The sequence below is a fragment of the Cupressus sempervirens genome, chromosome 11 (genome assembly GCF_028749045.1).
Source record: "Cupressus sempervirens isolate cs-2001-9-10 chromosome 11, ASM2874904v1, whole genome shotgun sequence".
NCBI lineage: Eukaryota > Viridiplantae > Streptophyta > Pinopsida > Cupressales > Cupressaceae > Cupressus > Cupressus sempervirens.
Window position 1 is genome coordinate 603,885,997 of NC_143128.1, and position 19,831 is coordinate 603,905,827.

General features: G+C 35.6%; 1 protein-coding gene and 1 long non-coding RNA gene across 7 annotated transcripts in view; one reads left to right on the top strand and one right to left on the bottom strand.

Moving 5' to 3' along the window:
- The first annotated feature begins 2,521 nt into the window (after positions 1–2,521).
- Positions 2,522–19,831, top strand: part of LOC149531131 (cold-responsive protein kinase 1-like) — a 49,529-nt gene continuing 32,219 nt past the window's right edge. Inside the window, exons 1-6 of one of the 4 annotated variants that reach the window (XM_089811215.1) lie at positions 2,522–2,657; positions 3,732–3,876; positions 4,028–4,158; positions 6,413–6,623; positions 6,946–7,183; positions 7,553–7,703. In XM_089811215.1, the coding sequence (XP_089667341.1) occupies positions 3,795–3,876; positions 4,028–4,158; positions 6,413–6,623; positions 6,946–7,183; positions 7,553–7,703 (813 nt within the window). In that variant the 5' untranslated portion in view covers positions 2,522–2,657; positions 3,732–3,794. Of the gene's footprint in view, positions 2,658–2,724; positions 3,341–3,731; positions 3,877–4,027; positions 4,159–6,412; positions 6,624–6,945; positions 7,184–7,552; positions 7,704–19,831 lie in introns of those variants that run through there. The other 3 variants (XM_089811217.1, XM_089811216.1, XM_089811218.1) reach the window with 3 other exon arrangements.
- LOC149531132 (uncharacterized) overlaps positions 6,233–19,831 on the bottom strand; it is a 45,425-nt gene continuing 31,826 nt past the window's right edge. For 2 of the 3 annotated variants that reach the window (XR_016359119.1, XR_016359121.1), the window contains exons 4-5: positions 6,897–7,133; positions 6,233–6,455 (exon numbers count right to left, since the gene is read on the bottom strand). This is a non-coding gene — a long non-coding RNA (uncharacterized LOC149531132). The remainder of the gene's footprint in view (positions 6,456–6,896; positions 7,134–19,831) is intronic. The other variant, XR_016359120.1, reaches the window with a different exon arrangement.

Sequence of the window (19,831 nt, forward strand, 5' to 3'; positions counted from 1 at the left end):
ACTCTATTTTTATTTCAAATGGAGGATTTCTATTCTTAATTCTTTTGGTTCTTTTATGGCTTTGGAATCTCTGCTCCTGATTATCTCTATTTAAATTTTTCTTGTGGGATCATTTTCTTTTTGGAGCTTATACCTGTCATGATTAATCCTCATCCTGTCTCTGTTCCAACATTCATAACTTCAAGTTCCTAGGGTTTCAACTTTCTTCTGGGAATTCAACATTCCTTCTGCTAATTCTTTACAATAATTGCATTTCATATCAATGTTTTAGATTATATTTTATGATTTATTATTATGAAAATGAGGGTTCTTGTTTTTACAATTTTTTTCTTTTTGATAGCCATCATGGAATGTGGAGTATGATTTGATAGATATAAATATATCTTATACAATAAAATTCAAAAAGAAAACAATATTCACTTTAGACTAATGAGATCAGGGTGTTCCTCTTTATCTTTCTGGAGAATATTATCCAGAAGTCTTTCTTGAGATCCACGTGTTAGTACGTGACGATCATCTCCTAGAGGAGCATGCATAATGGCATGCACATTTTTGAAAGAACTAGCTACTCGTACCTAGATTCAATATGAGCAAGACCATCATACATCTAATAGTTATTGTAAGAATTTATGGGTTTGATTTTGTTTAGATTTTTGCATCAACGTTTTGAATCACACTCTATGATCTATCATTGGGATGAAGCAAGAGAGAGCAAGGAGAATAGATAAGAATATAGACTTAAACATTCTAAATATACAAAGATAGTTATTAAATCATTAGCACCACATAAAAACAGTCCTCCTAGAGTAGCTGTTAATATGAATAACAAAACTCCATCATTAAAAATTTGTTTTTATGCACAATAATTTTTGTGGGAGGGAAGACAAGGTCATACTTTTTGCCTATTATTATTTGAATCATCTGATTCTTCTCATATTGAGACATCCACATTCTTTCTTCTTCTTATGTTACAAGATTCATGTTCATAATTCTTCCTCCTTACATTAAAAAGATGCATATTTATAATTCTTTCTCCTTAGATTATGAGATTCATATTTTTCTTCTTAGATTAGGAGTTTTGTATTCATATTTCTTTCATGTTCTTAGATTTTGAGATTCATATTATTTCTTCTCTTGTACCTATGCTTTCAGGTTATGACTCGCTTCTAATTTTGGATTAGTAGCTATTATGTAGATTCTGTAAAACACTTAGATAACAAAATAAATTCATTATTTTATGCCTTTTTAAACAATATTTTCTTATATAACTAATTTTAGTTTTAGCCCCAATTCCAGACTAATGAATCTTGTGATGAGTTTAGATGGCACATTTTTCACTTTTGATTGAGTTTTTTTAAGACCTTTTATTAATGACTTGGATAAATTTATATACAGTAACAAAGTTTTGAAGTAGATAAATTTATAGATATTTTAGCAAACACTATCTTATTAAGCATTTGATTGCAAAATATTTTTTTATCAAAATAGTCTATTTTCTTTGGTTCATGGTGAGAACTTTTCAAAAACTTTTCATTCCTAGTTAGTTAATAATTTTGCTCTACGTGTATTTAAATTAATTTGGAATAGCTATTTAGCTTTTAGATAAGCAATCATCATTTGCCCTTTTCCACCATTTGTTGCTTTCTTTAATGTTTTGTCTTGGATAGAATTTCAGTATGTTTGAATAGTTAATAGTATACTACTTTTTAACTATTATAAATATTTTCATGAATGTTGTTTATATTTTTTTAAGTAATATGGATAGAAAAGTTTAAAATTGAATCTTTAAATATTTAAAATTTTAGGTTGTTGTAATATCATTATTTTATATTTACTAAATAATGTCAATCTCCATTTCTATTTATATATAGTTGCTATTACACTTAGAAGAAGCATATTTTTTAAGAGTTTTTAATTGTTGAAAGAAATTTACTTATATGTTTTGGAGCTTTTAATATACACCTGCTGCAAGTGATATATTTTTAAATGCTAACAATATTCAAACATTTTCTAGATATGTAAGTCTAATGTCATTTTAGTACTATTTTTCACCTTTTATACATCTCTAATTTTTTGATATAAGAAATTTGTATTTGCATGTATCCGGTTATCTGTTATGCAGATGCAAGTTTTATTCTAATGAGATCTAGAGTCATATTTACGTAATATTAATTTCCTAAATGCGTTAACATAATCAAAAAACATAATGTATGTAATATGTTCTTATTTAAACCCAATGACTTTCAAATACTTATACTTTCTTTGTACAAGATTCATCTTAATTTTCATTCATAGTTGTTCTTTCCTTTTTTTTCTTAGTGTCTTGTATATATCAATTGGAACATCATTTGCTAATGTGTTGAAATTAATTGAAATGATATAAATCACTATTCCACAATATGTCTTATCATTTCAATATTGCTTTCACAACTATGACCTACGGAGGTACCTCTAGTGTACTCAAAGCACTTTCTCCATCATCTCATTTTATGTAGGCTTTGACTGGTCAAGTTTCATGTGTGTAGGGTCCATTTTGAGCCATGTGGATTTGTTCATCTATTGACTTGACCAATTCTTTTTCATTTTCCACGGCAGCCTGTCTCCTCCGCTTATTGCAGTCAAGCTCTTTTGTTTAGATTATTGTTTCAGTATTCAAGGTAGTGTGCTTTAGTTTTTATTCATGTTTCAGTATTCAAGATAGTGTTTTTCTGAAGCCATAGTCTGTGCTCGTTCTTTTTGTTGGAAAAACCTTGAGAGTCTTGTTTTATCAGATCTCGGTCGCATTTAAACTTGTGCCTTTGCATGAACAATGTTTATTTGAATATAAAGTCAGTTTCTTGTTTTGCTGTGTTCTTACGGTCAAATAAGAAACATAAGGAGATATGAATTTACGTGGCCAGGAAGAAAGTTCTGTTTTGGATCAATGTGTTTTTCATAGTATTCTTTCATTGGTCAATATGGTCCGTAATTAGGGCTCCAACTCGTGTTACTGTGGCAAATGATGACCAGAGACCATTTCTTCAGATTCTAGAAAGCGAGAATAATTGATCATCCTGCTTTATCGTAATTTAATGGTGGCGTCCCAAAACTGGATGAAGACTAAAACATATTCACAATTATATAAAAAAATTAGAGACTCGGATCGAGATGGCATCATAGATTCTTGGGCCCATGGAACATTACAGTTAAAAATTATAATTTTTAGTAGTATATATGCTCATCGTTGAGAAAGAACCTACATTTGACAACTGACTCTACCTGTCAAACAGAGTTTGGTATCGATTTGTTTATTACGAATTCTTTTCCCGTATTAGAAAATTGTCGGGCATATTTTCTTAAGGTATAATAAAATTCAATCTTATTAATTCTCCCAATAAAACAATAGAGACGACTAAATTTTAACTGCTATCTACGATTGATATACTCAAAAATAGCCCTACAACCATCAAATTTACCAATTTTTTTTGTGTTTAGCTTGGGCAACATTAGTCATGAAGATCCCTCCATTAGCCAAACTCGTGGTTTTATGATTGGCCTAACAGGACGTAGAATTTAATTTTGTTTCTTATTGAATACCAGATTTTCCCTAATGAGATCTGGATAACTGTTCAGTGATTACGCCTCTGTATCCGAACGCTGAAAACGTGCTCGCTCTTCTTTTGTCGATATGCATGCTTGGACTCTACTTAATGATGATATACTATTGAATTTCTCATTATATTCTTGGGCAGTGCTCCAATTTCAGGATATTCAGAACAACATCCTTCCTGGAGATTTAAAGGCTGGGCGGAGAGATGTTTGCATCTTTGAATTGTTTTCGTAGTGCGTTTAGACGGGGCAAACAATCCCAAGAGACTGTTGAGGAAAGTGGAGAAGGTATGAACTTTGTTGCATGTTTTTGTTCCTATTGAGCGAAGTTGATTTGAATTTTCTGTTCTTGTACTGTTGTGCTGTTACTTTTCTAATGCAGTCTTAGCACAAATATTCTTCCTTTGAGTACATACTAATATCTAGTACCTCTTTTAAGTGCGCGTTCAAGCAGCTTTCTCTGTCGTTGAAGGTGTTCATATTTTCTCCTATAAGGAACTCAGTCAGGCAACAAAGAATTTTCATGTAGAAAACAAGATTGGTGCTGGAGGATTTGGAACTGTGTACAAGGTATATTGCAATCTAGAATGTTAGATAAGATCATGTTGAATGCTCAGGATGTCCTGAATTCGTGCAAATAGGTAGTTACCTTTTATAGACAGGAAGCTTATCAATTTATATCTTATTGTGCTGTAGGAGGAAATTTAAATTGATTTGCGTTTAATTTTGAGGGATCACCAAATTCAAGAATATTCAAATGATCTTAGTATATGGATTTGTTTTTCAAGTTTATACGGGTGCAGGCGTGCAGTAGTATGCTATATTGCACGGTGCGGATAAGCGGCACTTGGTGTGAAATTCCAAAACCTAGTTTTGCCGTTACCGAACATACATTAAAACTGAGAATATCAAACATGAAAATTGAATCTTGGACTATGATGTTAAGTTGCAGTGAGAAAGAAAACAAAAATATGAACATTAGAAGTTGTTACAATGTTTTATGACTGCATTTCTGATCATTAATTTTTTTAATTTAAAACATAAAAGTTAAACTAATAACACTGTCAGTTCAATAAAAAAATTAGAATAAATCTTTTTCCTTAACTTCAAAATAGTGTTTTAACTTATTTCCCTTCCTTCCTATCCCGCTGTACAGTTTTGAGAACAGGCAGGAATGGATAAACATAACATCCAAAATATTCAAGAACAAAAATCAATTTACAAATTTATGTAGCTAGCATATGAAATTGAACCTCGACAAAAATAATACAGTAGAAGGATTAAGAATCAAGACAGGTCAACCTCTTTCTAAGAAATGGACAGAGTAGAGGTCAGTTTTTGAAAGGGTTCAATTTCTTTGCAAGATCAAGAATAGATACAGAGTTGAAATTCCATAGAGAGACAACACCAAGACCGCAAACCAACAGCTACAAACACAAAAATAACATAAAAACATACAACATGGCAAAGAGACAAAAAAAACACAAGACAAACCACCCAGAAAAGTACTAGTTGGGGAGATTCTAACCATAGAGCTCTGGAGAGCCTTGAACACTAGCAGTAATTCTATCGTTTGAGATGCTAAAACATATTTCCTTTATTTTTTTTCTTTTCTAGCAGCTGAAATTGAATCAAGGGTTATCAAAGTCTTCTTGGAAATCTTAGGACTGCCTGAGCTCCCACTCTGCATTTTCCTATCTTCCTTGGCTGGAGATGATGAGCAACGAGAAGGTAGGACTGCCGTTGTAGGATACACAGGATCCTCTAGGCTTAAATGACTCCCCTCCCCATACACACCTCCTTTGAAGAATTACAAACTGGAGAAGCCAAGTTTACATTAGCGCAAATCCTACCCACCAAAAGGTTGCTTTGCATCAGTGTTTTCCATTGTAAAGTTGCCAGCATTATTCTTCTCCAGGAAAACCACCTCACTGTCAACCTAAGAAGTGCCAAGCTCTATAGAACTTTGTTGGCCTTGCAAGCAACAGTAAAGTGAACAGGCATGTGGTTTTACAATTTTGTTTTAATCACAATAGAAAATATTCAATGCACCCAGCTGCAACTGACAAGTCTAGGGTGGAAAAATGGGTGCACTTTCCACCCACGCCTGTATATCCAGTACATATGTGGTTTGCATGTAAACTTATATTAACCAGGTATGCACATCTAAATGGCCTTCAATTTTGGCAATCACAGGTCAGTCAATTTTCTGAAAGGCTTTAACCCTTTCGGTAGACATCTTATTATGCCTTTAGTTTATCTCTTTCAGGTTTCTGGTACCAACAATTATATGCTTACTTTTTTTAACTGGAAAGATAAGCTTGTAGAACTTCAAGGACATAATATTTTTAGTATTACTGTTTATTCAAAATGTTTCCAGTAACTTCTGATTAGATATAGTATTTAATATTTTGTATAAGTTGAGAGATATTTTGCACCTTTCATTATAAAAAATGACATGGAATATATACTTGATGTATAATCAATCTTGTTAGGTTATATGTATTGTGCATAAAATTCTCACCTTCAAACTTTAATTGTAATTTTACCAAATTGTACCAAATCACATGGATGGAGAAAGAACTTACTTATTTCTGATGGCTAACCTTAACTAAGCTATTGATTAATTACCTGAGATTCAGTGTGAACTTAATCCTCACGTTTCCAGCCTTTATAATAAGTATAATGCTGCTAACAAGCATAAATTTGTAGGTATACATATAAGTCTACTTTTGGGGACACTTACATTTCATAGACAATGAAAGAATCTTGCAGAAAATACAGTTTTGCTTATTTATTCCATTGAACTCCCCTTGAATTGCAGGGAGTCTTGAAGGATGGTGCAATGGTTGCAGTGAAGCAGCTCTCTGCAGAATCAAGACAAGGTGTCCGTGAGTTTTTAGCTGAAATAGCTACAATATCTTCAATCAAACATGACAATATTGTCATGCTGCTTGGGTGTTGCACAGAAAACAATCATCGAATTTTGGTGTATGAATATCTGGAGAACAACAGCATTTCGCATGTCTTATTTGGTATAACTATGATCTTGAGAAATAATGTTGATTGTCTCCTTCCTTTAAACTTAAAAGCAGATGGTGTGCTATTGTGATTATGTGAAAATAGATTGATTTATAAAATGGTATGCAGGGTTTGGCTATGTCTCGATGTTTGTTGGAGAGAAATTAAATTCACACTTTTAAAGTTTAAAAAGAAAATGAAAGTAATATCTACCAATATCTCTCTGAATGTTTGGAGAGTGAAAATTTCTATTTAAAGTTAATAAAGAAATTAGCAATTGTGTTTACCATTGCAAGGCAGATTTCTGTGAAAATGACATTGGTTGCAACATATCAGGTCCCAGTGATGGTGCAATAAACTTGGATTGGCAAAAAAGGTCCAAAATCTGCATTGGAACTGCCCGTGGTTTTGCATATCTTCATGAGGAAGTTACACCTTATATTGTGCACCGAGATATTAAAGCTAGCAACATACTCCTTGATGGGGATCTCAATCCTAAGATTGCAGATTTTGGTCTGGCTAAACTTTTCCCAGATAATATTACACATATCAGTACACGAGTTGCTGGAACACTGTAAGTCTTCTTTAGACTTAGTCTTACATAGAAATGAAACCCCAAAAATAATATCTTGGCTAAACATTAAAGGGATTGTCTTTCATAGTTAAATATTAAAATTACAATACCACTGCCACAAATAATGAATCCCAATTAATGCATGTAGTAAAATCAAAAAGTTATAGATCCCTAACTCTCATCTGTCCTAATTTAATTTTGTCATAACTATGAGATAATAAATCACTTACAGAAAATATGTAAGAAGGAGAGTTTAGTTTTGAAATATGTCTAAACAAAATGCATGAAAGGAAACATATTCTATCAATGTTATAGAACCAGTGTAAGACTAACAGATAATTTTCTCTTTTGTGATTGTCTCCTGGCTAGTGGTTATCTGGCTCCAGAATATGCCATGCGTGGGCGATTAACAAGAAAGGCAGATGTCTATAGCTTTGGGGTACTTGTAATTGAAATTGTCAGTGGCAGAAGCAATATAAACACAAGCCTATCACTCGAAGAGAAATTGCTTTTGAAAATGGTAATGAAAAAGATGTCTTCTGTTGTGTGATTCCTTGCTGCTCATGATTTCTGGCATCTAAATTTTCTTTTCCTAATTATCCTGCGTGTGGAAAGTCCAAAAATATGAAATGTTGTGTAGTGATGCCTCGAGAATTTTTTTTTTTTTACAATATATTCAGAAGTAAAGGTGCTAGTCCTAGATACCTAGAATGAGATATATCATATCATAACCACTCTGGCCTTTATGATGCCTGGGCAATCTAAGTTTAAATTTCTGCTTCAAAAAGTATGGGTTCTATAGACAAAAGAAAAATTAATTTATTTTCTAATCATATAATTTTCTTTTAATTTTTCTTTTATGCTGTGGAAGAGATGTAGAGAGGGCCTTTTACTGACAGAATCCTTGGCTAACTCACTATTACTCATGATTGAAATGGTTTCGCCAAATATTTCAGATTCTTGTAGAGGCATGAAAATGCTTGACAAGAACATTTCTCTGTCTCAGCTCGTTGAATTGATATTCAATGCATAGATTGAAATATCGGCAATACTTCAGTCTTCAACTTATCATGAGAAGTCTCATATGCTGACAAACTGTGTCAAGTTCTCGCAGAGAGAAGTTTTAAAATATCGCTGATATTTTTTGAAGTTATCAGCAGTAAATTACCAATTTATCGTTATCGTCATAAATTGGTAACTTATCGCCCACGTTTTCAGTGTAGACTGTGACGGCCCAGTAAAGTGAAAAATATATATTTTTGTATGGAAGAATAGGTATGGAGAGGAGAGAAAGGGTTTAGAGGAGAAAGAAATCCAGCAATTTCTTGTGGATTTGAAAGTCCTTCGAAGACGATTTGCTTATAGTTTTAAAAAGACAATTTTCTATTTTTAGTTTTCTTTCAGAGTTCAGACTATCAGACTATGGCTATGAGCCATCAGCACTACACGTGAGGATGTGATTTTGTCTCGAGAAGTTTTTGACTTATCTCCAATGTTTACCAATATCTTTTGTTTTGGCCCTCAGTGATAAGTTGCTGATAACAAAATGTTGAACTATGATTCAATGCTTAGCTGTAAGGGGCAATGAATGTGCACTTTCTTCAAATGATAATTGCTTACTTTATGGATATGGAAACCTAACATCTAATGTACACAGACAAGAAAAGTTCAAGTTCTGAGGGTCTTTTCAGGCGTGCCAGAAAATCTGTGGCTGTAGAAGCATATACACCCTATAGAAAAAATCATGTGACTGTCATGGGTTGGGTTAAGTTGAGCCAGAGACACATGCAGTAAATTACAATCTCTTAAAAAACAAGTAGCGTCAAGTTTGGGGTCTTTTAAGAAACATCAATTTCTGAACATATTCAATGTACCTATCTTCATCAATATCTACTTTGTTTTAAACTTTTCATGAATCAGCTAGGAGTTGGACCTATGATCTCCTATTTGGTTCTCTACCACTGGGCTCCCAGCCCTCTTATGAGTGGTTCATCTTTTGTTCAGGTTTGGCTTGTTTTCCAAGACCCGTTGAGCCACACCACAGCTTTTTGGGTATCTTAGCTTGGCCTGGATCAGCTGAGTTTCTCTGGTACAATGTTAGACTTTTCATGGACTAGCTAGGACTTGAACCAAGGACCTCTCTTTTCCTACTAGGGGGCTCTACCGCCAAGCTACTGGCTTGGTCTGTCTGTCAATGGTTCAGATATAGCTCGTTATCCAGCACTTAATGATTAGATTTGTTGACAGTTGTTTAAATATTTTTCTCGAGGCTGGCTTATGTTTAGCATTAACTTATTACCAATTGTTTTGTGTTTTGTGTTTTGCATTCTTAGTCTTCTTAGACATATTGTCAGCAAGAACACATCATGGACAATTTGTTGCAAGATACCAAGGAGAGTGTATATCCATAAAAAAATTATAAACTAGTTGCACTGAGCATTTCAGTGAAGCACTTCTAAGATGTACAACATATATATAGCAGCATCTGTTATTTACATGAGATAGCACATCAGGTATTCTTGTGAAAACTTTACTCAGTTATTGATCTTTTAACAATTCAAACAATGGGAGATAATCTAGTTCTTTCAATTACATTGAATTCCATGTACCCAGTTTCTATTTTTTACATTGTATGTTGGTATTGTACCCATGGTACCTGGAAATAAGCAATGTATTTTAGTTTGGATTTCCTTATACAGGAAAGAATTAACTATGCCCAAGAGTAAGAATAAATGTTGTGATCAAGTCGTAAGCATGTCCACCAATATTTTTGCCATGCCCAGAGGATGTTTTGATTCAACTTATGGAAAAGCCAATCTTTAGACTATGGGTAGACAATTTTGACCAGAGCTATGTATGTAAGAGATGATTTTTGCAACTGCTCCCCAGGGATACATCCCCTACCTTTTTACCCTTTTCCTCTGTAGGATACATTTCAGGGACACGGGAATGCCAAGGAAATATCTTTTGCCCCCATCCCTGCCAAATTTAGGTAAAGTCCCAGGGACTTCAAAACAATTGCAGGGTACGTTAGGAGACAACCAAGGGACGCCCCAATGTCCTTTATTTTTTCCAAGTAGGGATAGCCGTCCTCAACATACCTAAGGACAATTTCAGTTACATCAAAAAATAAAATCTTACACCATTTCAATGCTTGTTTGATTTATAACATACTAGGATTTACAAAGAAAATTGAAAATGGCATTTTCCATGAAGGCCTATGTGGTTTAGAAGGTGCTAATTGGGCTTGGTGTGAAGATCTTCACTGCTTGACTCTGCCATATATCATGACGAGGGGAGGAGGAGGGTTTATATACTATATTATACATGTGGTACTTAAAAGTGCCAATTATGAATATATGTATAACAATATAAGACATGTAAAATTCTAATTTACTAAAATTTAAATACTTGAACACTGCATTGAACATTGAACATGAAAATGGAACTTGGGACATAGAGCATTCAACAATAAATATTATAATTTTAAATACTCGAATCAACAAATGGAAGACTTCTAACTTCTCTTTTATAAATATTAAAGAATAATAATCATAGATATCAAAAGTATGATTACCTCATCATAAAGATGATTACATTGGCCAGCATGATATGATATTGCATATGACCAATAGAATATTAAAAAGATTAATAATCATAATCAGAATAATAATCATAGATATCAAAAGTATGATTACCTCATCATAAAGATGATTACATTGACCAGCATGATATGATATTGCATATGACCGATAGAATATTAAATAGATTAATTTTTTTAAACAAACTTTCTTCTTTTGGTTGGACAAGGGACACCCAGTCAACCCTTGCAAGGGTCAAGGGACTCGTTCCTGCCCACTATCCCCTCAAGGGATGTTAGAACATCTACCCGTCTCCTTAAGGGATGCTAGGACATCCCCCCATCTCCGCTAAAATGATGGCAGATTGGTGGTGCTGTTGGAGATGCCTAAACGCCATCCCCTTGCCCCTGGTGTGTCCTTGTCTTGAAGACATTGGGATTTTATTTGTTTTGGTGTGTATGTGTGTGTGGGGGGGGGGGGGGGGGGGTGTCCCGTATTACTATCTCCAATTACAAATCTCTATGTCTTAACAAATCAAAACCACAATCAAGGAGTATCTCATTTCATCATACATTGGACGATTTGTTTAGTATATAAGGACCGCCATAGACATAGTTAGTATACCATAGTCATTATATTGTTGAATACAAGCTAAGTCGTGGCTGGAAGGAAATAGTCATTTCCAAAAGGAAAAGATGTATTTGCACAAAGAACGCATAGAACAATTCAATCAAGGTTAAACTAGAACCTTTTTCACTTAACTATTGTTGTTTGTTTGGTTTTTTTCTAACCATTCTTCGTTGTTAATTTGTTTGACAACAAAACATACAATCTTTAAGGCTTTAGGAAATCATTAATACTAAATCCCTTACTTGGGTATAAAGTTGATGAGGGCACAACCCAAGATCAAAATGAACACAACAGGAAAAGGAGAATTTTATTATCAAATATGATATGCCATTACATTCAGTTCAGTGAAAATAGACTCGACTACGTGCCCTATAGGCTTACAATGCTATTAGATTCTGGAGAAAAACCCTTCTCACAGTACCTTCTCCCAAACTCCACAAAAACTGCCTTTACAATGCAAGAAATGACCTTAAGTAACCTGAATTAGATTTAGGGTTAGGAATACATTTTAGAATATGCCATTTGGCATCCACCGCCAAAGCAGAAGGTTCTAGAAGACACGTCAGAAGTCGGTGCAAAACTAGATAAATCCATAAATTAGTCCAACTTCCGGGAGGCATAACTTTTGATCTGGGACTCCAATTGACAAATTGTTCACATTTTCAGAAAGCTCTCTAAGCACTCTATAGCCCTATGAACAAGCTTTGCTCGTCCCCCATTTTTCGAGCTAGTACGAGGCCATTTAGTGCCACAAATATGACTTTGAAGCGTTCTTAGGGGGTCTCCAGGCAGCTTAAAACTGCAATAACTTTCAAACCATAAAGCCTTATAACCTTATTCTTTTTTGGAATGCTTTTAATTACAATTACAATAATCTTGCCAACTTGCACCCTCTAACTCATCATAATTATGGCTCAATTACAAAATAAACCATTTTCTACATTGGCACATAACCTGAGGTGCTAAAAAACACCAACCTAGAAAACCAATAGTGGAACTATGAGAGTTGGTATCTCTATTTGGCTCAAATGGGTATCCAAAAATATAGACACATTAAACAAAAACTAACAGTAAGCATATTTTTGGGTGATACGGGATTGCCCTTACACCACTAGATGCTCTTCCATCAGACACCTAGGGTAAATAGAAAATTGACCCTGTCACTTTATAGCTGGTAGAGGAAAACCCAATTGGCAACCTCTGTCTTTGATAACTAGGTCGAATCTTCCAATGGTCGTCCCTTCCACTTCGGTAGGTACTCCTCATACTTCATGTTTCTAGTGCTCTGACCTACACAACTATCCAAAATTTCTTCAATCTCCTCCTCAGAAGTAAGAATTGGACATGGCTCTAGCATCAACTCCTCTGCACCATCATCATGATATTCTGTTAAATTGGCAATATTGAAAATCGGGGAAATATGGATTCCATCCGGCAACTGCACTTCATATGCATTTCTTGAACCGTGTTTCTTCAAAATCTTACAGGGACCAAATTTCTTCATCTTCAACTTATTGTAGGTGTCTATTGGAAATTGTCCCTTCCTCAAGTACACCATAACTAGATCCCGAACTTGGAACTCCTTTTGTCTCCTCTTTTGATCCGCTCTAGTCTTGTACTGTAGGTTCATTTTGGTAATATGTGCACGTACCTCCTCATGTAGGTTTTTGATATGTTTAGCAAAGTCTTCTGCCTTAGCACCAGTCCTTTCTCCTTTCTCCATCTTCCTTAGCTCTGGTGTAGTCCTTGGACTACTCCCATACACAATTTGGAATGGTGATCTACTAGTATTCCTATTTACAAAATTATTGTAAGCAAATTCTGCTTGTGGTAGAATCAAATCCCATCCCTTGGGCTTATCTCCGACTAAACACCTTAGCAAATTGCCCAGACTTTCATTCACCACTTATGTTTGTCCATTAGTCTACAGATGATGTGCAGAACTGAACTTCAATTCTGCCTTCAACTTCTTCCACAAAGTCCTCCATAACTACCCAACAAATTTAGTATCTTTGTCAGAAAAAATACTTTCTGGGAGACCATGTAGCCTCACCACTTCTTTGAAAAAAATCTGCAATATGCACTACATCATGAGTCTTTTGGCATGGAATGATATGTGTTATCTTGGAGAACCTATCAACCTCCACAAATACTAAGTCATTACCCCTTTGTGTCCTCAATAGTCCAAGAACAAAATCCATACTTATGTCCTCCTAAGGATTTGATGGAACAAGCAATGGTTGATAGAGTCCAGTATTTTGATTGACTCCTTTGGCTGTCTGACATACTTGACAACTCTGCACAAACTTCTTCCCATCCTGTGACAATTGAGGCCAAAAATAATGTTTGCTAACAATGGCAATGGTCTTATCACAACCAAAATGTCCTGTCATGCCTCCACTATGTTTTGCCTTGATCAAGTTCTCCCTCATGGAACTCCTTGGAATACGCAATTGACTGCCCTTGAACAACATACCATCCTAGATCATGTAATCCAACCACCTGGTCCTATCTAGAGTAACAAGTTCTTTACAAGCCTTCCAAGCCTCTGTAAAGTCAAGATTTTTAGGGTACAGATTTTTGAGTTCATCAAACCCAACCACTTCAACCTGCATTTCTGTCAACAAAAATTGTCTCCTACTTAATGCATCTGCAACCCTATTAGACCTTCCACTTCTATGTTTCAATACAAATGTATATCTTTACATGAACTCTACCCATTTCAAATGTCTCTAATTCAATTTACCTTGGCTATTTAGGTACTAAAATGTCTGATGATCAGTATACAAGACAAATTCTTTTGGCAATAAATAATGCCTCCATTTTTTAAGGCCTAAACTATTGCATAGAACTCCTGATCATAAACAAAATACTTCTTTGTATCATTCAATTTTTCACTAAAATAGGCAATAGGCTTACCTTATTGGCTCAACACAACCCCAATAGCACTACCATTGGCATCACAATCAACCTGGAACACTTTGTTAAAATCATTAAGTGTCAACACAGGTTGCTCTATCACCTTCTTCAGCAACTCAAAACTCCTTGCAGCTCCTGTATTCCACTTGAACTCTTTTCTATCCTCTCATTGTTTTAGTTAGGGGTGCACATATACTACTAAAATTCTTAATGAACTTCCTGTAAAAACTAGCCAAACCATGGAATGACCTCACCTTAGTGGCAGACCTTTGAGTAAGCCATTCTAGGATGACCTTCACCTTCTCTGGGTCCATTTTGAGACCCTCAACTTATACAACAAACTCCAAATAGACTAACTCCTTTTTGACAAAGCTACACTTCTTCAAATTTATCAACAATTTCTCTTCCTTCAACCTTTCAAGGACACTACAAATGTGCAACAAATGTTCATCCAAAGACAAATTGAAAATCAAAATATCATCCAAATAGACAATAACAAAATTTCCCCAAAATTGTTGAGTACCTCATTTATAAGCCGCATGAAGGTTCTCGGCACATTGGTCAGCCGAAAGGGCATGACTAACGACTCATATAGACCCTCCTTGGTCTTGAATGCAGTCTTCCACTCATCTCCCTCTCTTATCCGTATCTGGTGATAACCAGTCATGAGATCTATCTTTGTGAAGTATTGAGCTCCACTCAAGCAATCCATAAGATCATCCATCCTTGGCAAAGGAAATCGGTACTTGATGGCTATTTTGTTTATAGCCTGAGAGTCTATACACATTCTCCACTCTCCATCCTTCTTTGGTGCTAGTATTGCAGGTACTGCACATGGACTCAGGTTCTTTCAAATTAGACCTTTCCTCAATAGCTCCTGAACTTGTTTGTTCGGCTCCTCAGTCTCGACAGGAGTCATCCTATGAGCAGCCTTGTTAGGCAAGCTAGCTCCGTGGACTAAATCTATTTGATGATTGATTTTCCTTATTGGCGGCAAACCTTCAGGAACATTATCAAATATGAGATCTCCATACTCATTTAATAGACCCGAAACTTCAACTGGAACTTCACTACTACTTTCCTTATCCTTTCTAGGAATTAAAGCATAACACATACGCTGATGTTTCATGCCATTCAGAATTTTTCTTCCATCAACAAGACATACCCTAGCACTACTGCATACCTTTTCACCCTCCTTTATCAAGGTCTTCAACTTGTGACGAATTCCATCCTTTGTTAGAGAATAGGTGTTTGCACGACCATCATGTATAGCACGCCTATCATACTGCCACGACCTTCCCAACAACAAATGGCATACATCCATCAGGATGATGTTACAGATAACCTCGTCATGGTAACTCGCACTGTTGAACTCTACCAAACATTGTTCACTAACAGGACCATATGATCATCCTGCACCCAGGCAATCTAATATGGATGGGGGTGTTTCTCCCTCTTGAGCTTCAGCTATGAGACCATCTTCTCTAGCACCAAGTTGTCAATGCTCCCACCATCAATAATCACATCACAACATTTACCCTCACACTTGCACCTGGTACGAAACAAACTCCTTTGTCCATGTTCGGTCTCACCACTTAGCAAGACCCTTTCGTTAACCAGAACTTCTCCTCTTTTTGCATCCTTTGAATGTGATGACTTAGCATCATCATCCACATGAGCAACTCTTGCTTGACCATCAACTCTCCTATATGTCCTTCCTTGGCATTGAGGGCACTCATAGGCATGATGACCTTCTTCATTGCAATGAAAATAGGTACCACGGAAGCCTCCTCTTCTCGAACCTTGTACACATCTTCTGCCTCTTCCTCTTTGGTCTCCAAAGTTTTGATCACGGGAGTAGTTGAAACCTTCACTCCTCTAGTTTCAGCTAGTACCCACATCTTCATTTTTCTTCTGGTCCTAATTTTGACCTCCAAATGACCTACGACTGCCCCTTCCTCCTTGACCACGCCCTCTTTGCCTTCCATCAAATTTTTTGTTTAGCTTCTCCTCAACTTGCAAGGAAAACTGATATGCCTCTTCAATGTTGGTCATTCTAACCAGACTTAGCTCCTCTTGAATGCTAGGTCTTAACCCATTAAGGTAAAAGGCAACCTTCTCCTTGTTTGCTTCTGCATGCCTCGTCCTAACAAGGACTCAGTAAAACTCCTCTATATATTCTTGGACAGATTTTTCCGCTTGCTTTAACCCTTGCATCTTCTTGAACACTTCAAACTCGTAGTCAACAGGAATGAATTGCTTCTTTAGTTTGTCCACCATACGATCCCATCTTGTGATTTTCTCCTTCCCACTTGTATTCCTTTCTAATTGAATCTCTTGCCACCAAATTTTGGTATGGCCCTTCAGTCTAGCCTTCACAAACTTAACCCTATCAGGGTCCTCAATATTTTTGTACTCAAAATATTCCTCCAACTCATTGATCCAGTCGACCATCTCATTCGGGTTTAGATTTCCCGAAAACATGCCAACCTCAAGTTTAGGTATTTTTCCCAGCCTGGAAATGGCCCTAAAAAGCTTCTCCTCCGTTTGGTTTAGGACTTCACCTTCTCCTTCCCCTTCCTACACAACATTTCCTTCTTCTTCATTTCCCTCCTCACTTTCATCCCTTACGACAAGATTCATCCCTCTACGGATCTCCTCTTGTAATACCTGAACTTGTCATTGGAGGGCTCTAACCTTAGGGGGAACACCTTTGGCTCTTCCACCATGCTCTCTTCGTGGAGGCATCTTCTCACTATCACAAAACCCATAACCACATAGTCTTGGTGCAAACTACCTCATAGTCGGGGCTCTATCTACACACTCTGGAACTCCTGCTCTGATACCACTTGATTAGGGCACAACCCAAGACCAAAATGAACACAACAGAAAAAGGACAATTTTATTATCAAATATGATATGCTATTACATTTAGTTCAGCGAAAATAGACTCAACTACATGCCCTATAGGCTTACAATGCTATCAGATTCTAGAGAAAAACCTTTCTCACATTACCTTCTCCCAAACTCCACAAAAACTGCCTTTACAATGCAAAAAATGACCTTAAGTAACCCGAATTAGGTTTAGGGTTAGGAATACATTTTAGAATATTCCATTTGGCATCCATTATCAAAGAAGAAGATTCTAGAAGACACATTAGAAGTCGGTGCAAAATTAGAAGAATCCAAAAATGGTAGTTCAACTTCCGGGAGGCATAACTTTTGATCCGAGGCTCCGATTGATGAACCGTTTACATTTTCGGAAAGCTCTCCAAACACTCTATAGCTTTATGAACAAGCTTTGCTCATCCCTCATTTCTCGGGCCCATATGAGGCCGTTTAGTACCTCAAATCTAACTTTGAAGCATTCTTAGGGGGTCTCCATGCAACTTAAAAGTGCAATAACTTTCAAATCGTAAAGCCTTTTGACCAGATTCTTTTTCTGGAACGCTTTAAATTACAGTTACAATCATCCCTCCAACTTACACCCTCTAACTCATCATAATTATGGCTCAATTACAAAATAATCTATTTTTCTGCATTAACACATCTGGAGGTGCTAAAATACACCAACCCAGAAAACCAAGAGTGAAACTATGAGAGTTGGGATCTCTATTTGGCCCAAATGGGTATCCAGAAATATAAACACATTAAATAGAAACTAACACTAAGCATATTTTTTGGTGATATAGGATTGCCCTTATACCACTAGATGCTCCTGCATCAAAAGTGTGTTTGTTAATGCATGTTCATATGTAAATATATTATATAAATAACATTATAATTCATATTCAATTACGTAGGAATATTTATGCTCATAGGGGTTCCATGATGTATATTAAATATGCTATATAAATGTTATCACATGACTATATGAAATTTTCTTATATTTTACAAATTTTCTTATTTTCTTTATAGCCATCCCCTACGACCAGCCTTAAACATCACACACTAACCAAGAAATTAAGCTTGGAAAAGTAAGTCAAACTTTGACTATTTAACACTTTTACTCTAGGAATGAAGCATTAGTGTGATGTTTAAGTCGTTCGATCCCCTACCATCCCCTAAAAAATGGCAAAAAGTAACTCCCATATTGGAAATGCGTCCTATTGCCCCCCATCCCAAAAACTTTGGGGAGCATATTTTGTTGAAAAGTATTGCATCCTTGTAGATGAAATCAATGTAACCATTGATCCCTCAAGTTATAAAAGGCATACATACAATAGACAAAAAAGGCTTTATATATTAAAGATTCACAAGATGGTATATCTAAAAGAAATACAATTGTAAACAACAGAAATAGGAACTTACTAAACCAAGATGACCATTACAGAAACATTACAATATTATTTCAATAAACTCCCTTAATGGTCATTATTCTAAGTCTAACTACCTAACCTACAAAAGTCATATTTGCAGGACTTTTATTCACAGATGTATACAAGGCGTCTCCCTTCTCTTCAAAACACTCTGCGACATGGGCCTACTATTGAGACCCTTCCTAGTTTTGTAGAGCTTCTAGATATGACCAAGATAACCACAATCCTTCCAACTTGATGTTGGGTAACAAAGTTATCCCTCCTTGTAGCCAAGGACATCAAGATCAACTTTTGATAGTAAAACCACGATTTTGAAAGAGAAATCTTTAGTACCTCCACTAAAAAAAACAGCTATTTGTTTCTAAAAAAATCAGCAAAAACTTTTGCAAATGAACGCCATTCAACCCAACAACTCTAGGTGTGACCCAAAACAACTACAAGAAATGACAAATTTTGTGGAAAAATCATCAAACCTTTGATGTGATTCTGAGGTCACCCATTCTTTTACAGAAAAATCAACAAAACCTTCATTTAGTGAAAAAGGTAAAATTGACAACCATTTTTAGGAAAATCATTCAAAAACCTCCCACAATTTTTTGGAGAAAAATTCACAAAAGCGAGAAAGTACAAACATAAATCATGATTTTTAGTGGAAAAGATCAAAAAGCCCTCCAACAAAGAAAGAACCCACAATTTTATGAAAATGGTGCAAAAGATGAAAACCGGTAACCATGAATCAAGTAAAACTCTTGTACAAAAACGTGTTTTGTTGTGGGAGAAATCATACAGACCCATAAAAATCCATGATTTCTATAAAATTATGAAAAACCACCTAGCCTCTAATGATAGACTATCTTACAGATGTCAAAGAAATCCCATCCATGGAATGTTAACAGAGCATTCAAAAAATGTAGCTCCTTCAAAATTTGCGGCCATAACACATAAGGAGGCAAGCTCACGAGCTAAAAAGAGGACATGACACCTCAAACAAAAGCAAGATTAGGCTCATAGAGCCATCTTAGAAAAACGACGTGAGAGCCAAAGAAAATTGACAAGATGCCTTTATAAATAATGCCGACAAGCAAAAACAAATTGTGACCCATGAGCAAAAACTCGATACTAGTTTAGAACTCTTCTAAGAAAGACATGAGCTAAAACCCTATCGTGTGCAAAAATATGCAGCCGTGGGAGGTAAAAGA